General features: G+C 32.3%; 1 protein-coding gene across 1 annotated transcript in view; it reads right to left on the bottom strand.

Annotated features, from left to right (window-relative positions):
• The window catches only part of LOC107443415 (probable peptidyl-glycine alpha-amidating monooxygenase pamn-1), a 43,925-nt gene that overhangs the window by 2,371 nt on the left and 33,127 nt on the right, over nt 1–8,427 (bottom strand). Inside the window, exon 9 of the mRNA XM_071181629.1 lies at nt 6,865–7,062. Coding sequence (XP_071037730.1) covers nt 6,865–7,062 — 198 coding nt within the window. The remainder of the gene's footprint in view (nt 1–6,864; nt 7,063–8,427) is intronic.

Genomic DNA, 8,427 nt, shown 5'->3' with positions numbered 1-8,427 from the left:
TTTTTTCCACTTTCACTTTACTTTTCCAAAAGTCAAAAAACACATTAATCGCCCATAACAAAATAAAGTTTCCTACTTGATGTATAACTTCAAAGCTGAGAAAGAATAGCTTTTTTTTCTTCTTCTCTAAAATTACCTATTTTAATGGACTTCGTCTTGGCGAATAACTAAATATCAGAAGAGGCAAAGCACATAAATGTTAGTGGAATATAAAGTTTTCTTATTTCAAAAATAGCTTCAAAATTGAAAAAAAAAATTTTTAATTACCGATTTTACTTTATTTTTGTGAGTGTCTAAATTTCAGGAGGGGCGAAACGCATCGTTTGCCCCATCACTTAAATTTTAGAGGGGCCCTCTGCCTCCCCCTGGTTGGCACGCCACTGGGTCTGACGCTAGATAGTAGAGGAAACAATGTAAACCAGAAGTGCAACGTACAGAAAGTGTTAACAATCAACTACATGCAGCTGTGGTCTTTCCCCTTCTCTGCAAAGTGTGTTTGTTCTTATGAGAAAGGGAAATAATTCGCGAAAAGCTGTTATACCGTTTTTTACCCTTTCCTTTATGTTATAGTAGGTACGTAATTACAAAAAAGAACATTTTCAGCAACTCTATCTTAACACAATTTCTTTCCTACACATATATAATTAGAGTACTGTATTTTGAAAAAACATGATGTGGTCACTTCATATGGGGCCCCCTTGACCGTCGGGGCCCCGGGGCGGTGTCCCGGCTGCCCTGGCGTAGTTACGGCCCTGGAATGCACAATGGTATTTCCCCTTTCTTAGTAATTTTCATAATTACTTGTCTAAAATATTTTTTAAAATTTCCCCTACAGAACCATAAAGTTTCCTAACTTAAAAGTTTTTAATCAACTTGAAAATCAAGGCAGAAACTATCAAACTTCCTTCTCTTATGACTCTCCGCATGCTAATGTGAAAGTATTGTTAAGTAGGTAAAGAGATCTGCTCAACTCATTTCAATAACCAATTATTTACTTCCAAAAAGTTTTTTTTAAATATTTTAAATGGTGATAGACATAATATTTCGGTTTACTCACTTTTTGTCGCCAAATTTTTCTTAAAAAAAATTAATAATAATAATAATACTATTTGAAATCTTAGTGCAATAAAAAAAGTTCAGTTTTTCAGATGAGGGTAAATTAATAACCATTCAATTTTTTCCGCCACTATGACAGCCGCTCTGTCCTTCTTTCCCTTTTAAATGTATTTTATACCAGTTCATTTCTTGCTTGGATTTTTTTAAGGGTTCGTTAAATTAGAGATCTCGCTACCGCTTGGCAACCACCGGTTCAGATCGCTTCTCTATTTGTAATTTATTCTTCTGCCTCGGATTCTCTACCATTGATGACTTCAAGCGTATTACAAAAATTTTAATAATTCACTCTATATTAAATGACTCGGTGCTATAAGAGATTTTCAACTTGGACATCAAATAACTCAAAAAGTACTTAAATTATGTTTAGTGCTACACTCTCTTTTTTTTTTTATCGCTTTTCACAATCTTATCCTAAAATTATTCTAATATCGATCAAAATTTAAAATAAAAAGATGGTTATCATACTTATCTTTCAGAAAAAAAAATGGAAATAAACATAAAAAGAAGCGCTATTTCAGTTTATTTTTCATTAACTTATTCTTTGAATTTTAATAAATTTTTAAATGTAGCATAAAAGAAAAGAAAATTAAAAACTTCATATCGCTGATGACGCTAACAAGTAACTGGTTAGAAAAAAAGGGATCAAAATATTGGCAAATAGAGAGGAGTTAAAAGACGATAATTTGAAACCCCTAGTAGGCAATCAAACTACTTTTAATATTTTTTCTTCCGCTTTCCTCATTAGTGATTGGGCAAATTTCAATCCCATAAATATGTGAATAAGTTCTAATAAGTAGGTAAATAAGATCTACTAACACATGGAAATTTGGAAAAGAAAAACAAATGGAAACTGTTTGCATATATACAAATTGAATAACTGAAATTTGAAGTTTAGGGTACCGCTCTGGTTAATTAAATTGGAAAATCCTTTTGGCCAAAAACTGATTGAAATGCTGGCAGATTTTTTTTTTTTTAAAATGAATGATTAAAAAAAAATAAAGAAAATAATTCAGAAGAATAAGTTTTCTTCTCAAATTCTATTTCATCCCCAATAGTGTATTAAAAGATAAACAAAATTAAACTCGAACATACTTAGAGTATGACATTAAAAAATATAAAAATTCTAATTATCAAAATGCAAGCAAACTATGAAAAAACTTTCCAACACGTAACCCTCAAATAATTTGTATGCAATTCGATATTTCGATTTAAAAAATAATGTCAAAGCTTGAAATTTAACGGCTTATTTTAGGTATATCCTGAACTCATTTTTTCTAAAATTAAACTGCCTCACACAGATGAAAGAGAATTCGCCACGAAGTGTTTTTCCCGTGGTATAGCGTTCTCTTAACTATTTACAGTATCTTGTACCAAAATTCTGCTACTTTAAATAAAGATATTACTTAAAAATAAAATAAACAATTTTTTTAAATCCATTTTGTGTTATATTTTTATTATTGTTTGTAACATTTCAATGTCTTTCAGGACATACATTATTTTTATTTATTATTATCTTGTATTTATACTAGCATGAAATTACTCGTGAATTTTGATCCATTTTATCCCTTACGACTAACTTGCAATCTTAATTATTATGTAACCAATGTTCAAAATTCAGCTTGGAGTAGAAAATTAAAGTTGTTTACTTTCAGCTATTGTGTGACAAAAGTAACGCTACTTTCAATGGATTGCGAACAGTTAAATAATTGTCTTATGCTGTTTCTTCATATTTCTATGCAAAATTGAATATTACTAGAAATATAATTAGTTCAATTCTCCTTAACTTGATAAAAAAATTTTTAATGTGTGGGTCGTTAGGCCTTAAAAACATAAATTGTTGACATTAAACTTTCAAAACATGAGAAATAATCTAAAGGGGACGTTAACGCTTTGGGGATCGATGGCCAAGCAACGAGAGAAATCGTTACATCTTTATATATTTAACTCTTGCAAATCAAAGAGTATGTGGCTAAGACATCACCTCCTACATCAGAAAGCCTCCACACGGTGTCTTATAAGTAGTCTGCTCAGATTATTTAAAAAGCGAACCACTTGTGCGCAACGACCCAAATTCTATTTTAAAAGTACTTGAGAGAAGTGTATCATATATATTTGAGAATTGAATCTATAGTGGTTGACAAGTAAATAAAACAAAGCAATTATATTCATAAATTAAATGAATGTTTAGACATATATTTGCTACCACTTTCTAATTTTTAATAGATTTCATATTGAATGGTTCTTTCACTAATTGGTTTACCTTCATAGTGGTCTGATCGGACTACTTACAAAAAACCGTGTGGCTGTGGAGGCTTTGGCTAAGATCTTTGAGACTTGCCTTTATTTATGAATACTTCCGTTCTCCTTCTCTGGCTCTTCATCAGCCTGCAGATATTTAACTCTTGGAAATCATGGCTATAACCATTGACTTAGCTTTAATTGCTTTTACTCCTCCTCCACTATCTCAGGCTGTGGAGAAGGATTAATAATAGTGCATACCAAGATGATTTACTCATTAAAGAACGAGAATTAATTTTAATATTGATTACTTTTTTTAAAAAAAATTAGTGGTAGTTAAATTTTTTTTATTTCAAGTATTTTATTGATAGTAGTGCCACATCAGCTAACATTCGAGAATAAATTAAGAGCAGTTGGAAAATTAAATGCCTTCAATACTTGACAACACCGTGTACTATCTGACTCAAACCTTTATTAGGATTGACGAACAACTTACCTCGTTAGTAATCCTCCGTCAAAGGGAGCGTTATATTCTTTAAAATCAACACGATACGTAAGCCCATGTCGATTGTTCTAGTGGTCTACAGTTAGCGGTTATAACATTAGTGTCTTGCGGTATCTGTTGTATCTCTGGGGCTGTTATAAATAAATATACTTCATTTGTTCGAATATGGAAATATATAATTGATTATCTATTTTTAATATGTGCTGAAAAATCGGAAACAGCATTTGGACTAATACCGAGTAACAAGACAAGATCAAATATCTACATGAGAATTTTGTTAAAGTTCGATGTAATATAACTACTAGAAATCTCTCATTTCAATGTTTAGCAAACGGAGAACATTCATTGTAATTTAAGTGCTTAATATTCAATTCACAAGCCCGGAGTGTGTTTAATTTTTATCTCCATAAGCGTTTCAGCGTTGAAAGTAACGCCTACTTTATATTTAGAATGTGTAACACGGGAAGGGCGTAATACAGCCTACAATTTCATACAGCCTGCAATAGATTCAGGATGCTAACTGGTGCGCTTTTATGCAAAAATTTATTCAATTGGTAGAGGATTAAACAGTTAAAATTGTAGAATAAGGAATTACTCCTACTCTTTACAAATGTCACTATGAGATGGCAACAATAAAGTTACATTTTAACATGATACATAGAATTTTTAATGCATTGGAAAAATGACTTAAATTGAAGTAGTATTATAACCGTCGTAGAACAGTTGACCAAATTTTTTAAGTTTACCCATAATCCGTCAACCACTGAGACTACTTTACTCCAGCACTGCAGAGATGCCAACTGCTCCGGACACGCCAAAACAATTAAAAATACGGTAAATAATTACAAAGTAATTTAAGCAAATATTTGACTATTTTTGCTTCTTTTTTTAAAGGTATTGCATGACTCAAATACTATAAAGTGGTGAACAATATAAGCCTACGAATTATTTAGAAATAGTGGTGGATAAAAATCTACCAAATTGATTTTATTAAACCAAGAATCGCAATTGATAAACTACCACTTTAAAATACATATTTGCTGTCCGGACAAAGTTGGCATCTCTGGCACTGGGGTCGGTGCAAGCCGGATGCTGAATTCGTATCGACCAGCCATCGCTGAGATTCGCTGGGTTCATTCCATTGGAAGGCGAACGCTATATCACCTTAGTCATCACGGCTCAATGAAGTAGTATTGGAAAAATGATTTAAAATGAAAAATATTGAAGTAAAAATAACTTATATTTCGCTACCACTAGAAAATATTTTTTTTACAAAGTGTAGCAAATTGAGCCTCATTTTAGATATAAGCCCGCCCCACTCGAAAAAGACCACCGACCTGCATCTACAGCTCATCGTTTAGCTTCACTTGTGAAGGAGTTGCAGAAGCTCCTTAAAAACAAAGAAGTAACAAGTTTACTTCAATCTCTACTTAATGGGGCCTCCCCATCTCAATAAGGATCATCTCACCACAACTGAAGCCCTACTTCAACGATGAACTGAGCTTTTTTAGAACTTACTTCAAACTTTTTTGAACATATGATTTCGAAGCAAATGTCTACATAGAATCGACGAATCAGTTGTTGGCCGGTTGGCCCTTCGGGCCAAATACTGAGATTTTCCACATATCCAGCATACAGTAGATATACGGTAAAAATCCATCATAATGATAGTTCATAATAGCAGATGAAATTACCATTATAAGCAAATAAACATACATATTTAAAGTTTAAACAACAGTTAATAGACTAAAATATGCAATATACATGTTTTCTTTCTTTAATTTGAACAACTATTTTAATTTAAAATGTATAACTTAGAGATTGTTTTTTACTACTTAAATATTTTTCCTCATAACGATTTTTATCGTAGCTCGAAATATAAATAAAAACTGGTTCTTAAACGTCTGAAGAGGTTTTATAGCGATTTTCTACGAAAAGAATTACACCGCCACAAAGTGCTGCTATGGAAACAACAATAGCGCTTTTCAGGGAGGGTAGCTACTCTTCACTCTAGGGTTAACATAATAGACATTCTCACAATAGATTCTCCCAATAGACATCCCCTAACACAATAGACATAGAAAGATTAATCTTACCTCGCAAAGCAGAGACAAAACTTGTCCTAAACTGTGACCCCATACTTCTACTTGAAATAGTTATACCTCGTTACCACAGTCAACGCCACGGGTCCAGATGAATGGCTAGGGGAGTTCTTACTTTAGACAAACTCATGGGTGAAAGCCCTTATATAGCAAGACGGAAAAGAGAAAAACCTGGTAAGCACAAACAGCCTGCCACAGATTACAAATCCTTCTTCAGAACCCTAAAATGGAACTCAGACTTAAACGTTTACTTTACATCTCGATGATCCGTCCCATCCTGACTTATGCATCTCCAGATTAGTGCAACATCTCTACATCACTCCTTAAAAAACTCAAAATATGCCAGAACAAAATCCTCAGGAAAATAACAAAAGCAAGATGGTTTATCCGCAATAAAAACATACATAGCGACCTCAATATAGATTTTTTAGATCATCACATTGCAAAGCATATATTGTGACACCGCAGGATTCAACGAAATTTTCACTTTCGAAAACTTAAGAGAAGACATAAACCTCAGGCCGATTGCAGCTCATTTTTGTAGTGACATAATTTTAACTAAAATACAAAATATTTGATTTCCTTTTATTCCAATTACCAGAAAGAACCACCTTAAAGATTAAATACAAGATGAATGGGAAAAAGGACGCTAACGGCCCCAGGCGCCCAGTTATATTTCGATGATGATTATGATGAAGAAAAACCTGGTACGTAAAACATTTCATTCCAGCATTTTTTTCGAAAAAAATGAAATATTTGTAGCTATCAAGATTTCTTTTATAATTCTAGCTTATATATAAAACTGCTTCTTTTCCAAGATAAAGTAGATATTGTTGAAAAATTTAAAAAAATAATAAGTAAACTCCTCCCCAAAACTAGCTATAACTGGAAAGGTTTTACTACCAGCCTTTCCTCGTTTCCGTCTCGCTTTCACCCCTGGACAAACTATATCTGTCTGAAACACACAAACTAGAGATGGGTCAAAAGTAACGTAACAGTGACTTGTCACAGTGACTGGAGCAGTCACTGTGACAGCCTGTTCCAACCAAAAAGTTGTCACAGTGACTGCTCCAGTCACTGTNCTGGACAAACTATACCTGTCTGAAACACACAAACCAGTTGAACCCATTGAACCCACCAGTTGAACCCATAGAGTAAAAAAAGAACAGATGAATGGTCTTCACAAACCCTCATACTCGTCAAAATGACGTCATTTATCGTTCGATGGTTGCGAGCTTAGTTCGTTCGATGGTTGCGAGTTTAGAGGTCCTGTTCGTAACCTCACTCGTTCGTTGACTCGCCATCTTTATGCCTTCAAAACCCGATACCGTAACATTGTTTTAATTGAAAGCAAGTCTTCGTATTTCGACTTTAGCATTTAGAATTTTTTTGCACTAAATGAAGCACGCATGAAAAATTTTATACATGTCCTTAAGAGTAATTTTCTGTATATGGCAGAAGAGTTAATAACTAGTAAATTGGCCATAATAATAAAAAATTTTCGCGATAGATGACTGATTCTGTAATGCATTCAGAGAACTTGTAAAACCATGGCAAGTCTAAATTTTGATGTTTTATAGTCCTAAATAAAAATGCCGTAGCAAAATTTCTTATTTTGTATTGTGGAAAATTTAGTTTTAGATTCTTTTAAAAGGATTTGTTTTTACCTTAAAACGTAAGAAAAAAATTAATTAACTTTTTTATGTTTAAATTTCCGTTTTAAAATTAAATTTACACAGTTGTGAATTCTTTTTTAATCGAACACATACTGCAAAATACTATCAAAAGAATAATGTTTTTCTCCAATTGAATTCTAAAAAAATTAATATTTGCTTCTTTATCTAATATAGAAAAAAAAATCATACAAGATTTTCTTTAAAAAAAAAATTTTTTTCCAATTAAAAAATTTGTTTTATAACTGCATCACCTTTGAAATAAGACATTTATCAGTTGTGAGCCTAATTATTTATGAGCTTAATATAAGCTTAAATAGTAAGCTGTTTTTATTTAAATGTAAATAAAATACTATTATGAAAGATACGAAATACCGGCTTCAATCACTTTTAATTTAACATATAACTATAAATGTTCAGCCCCTTAACCTTGCAATTGAGACCCAATTCAAAAGAAAAAATAACTCCTGGATCAAGTATTGGGAAAAATTGGGAGAATCCTTTCTGTCCCAAAGTCACAGGTGTGCCTCGCTCAAAGTTTTCCCCCCTACTTTTATAATTACAGGTTCGGAGTTGACGCTAATCCATCGCACATGACATTATCTTTCTTTCCATAGGGGTTGATAGTCATGATGCGTTTATCTCTGATTGGCGCCATTTCGTTAATATTTATTATTTACAAAATGTTATGATTTCACAAAACAAGAATAAAATTCATAATTTTTAAAGACTGCTTTCTTTTGCGCGAGGTTATTTTTAAAAAATTATTTTTTGTAATTCGTTTAAAAACTTA

The sequence above is a fragment of the Parasteatoda tepidariorum genome, chromosome 6 (assembly GCF_043381705.1).
Source record: "Parasteatoda tepidariorum isolate YZ-2023 chromosome 6, CAS_Ptep_4.0, whole genome shotgun sequence".
Lineage (NCBI taxonomy): Eukaryota > Metazoa > Arthropoda > Arachnida > Araneae > Theridiidae > Parasteatoda > Parasteatoda tepidariorum.
The sequence above is the reverse complement of the archived record's forward strand: the minus strand, read 5'-3'. Positions and strand labels throughout refer to the sequence as shown.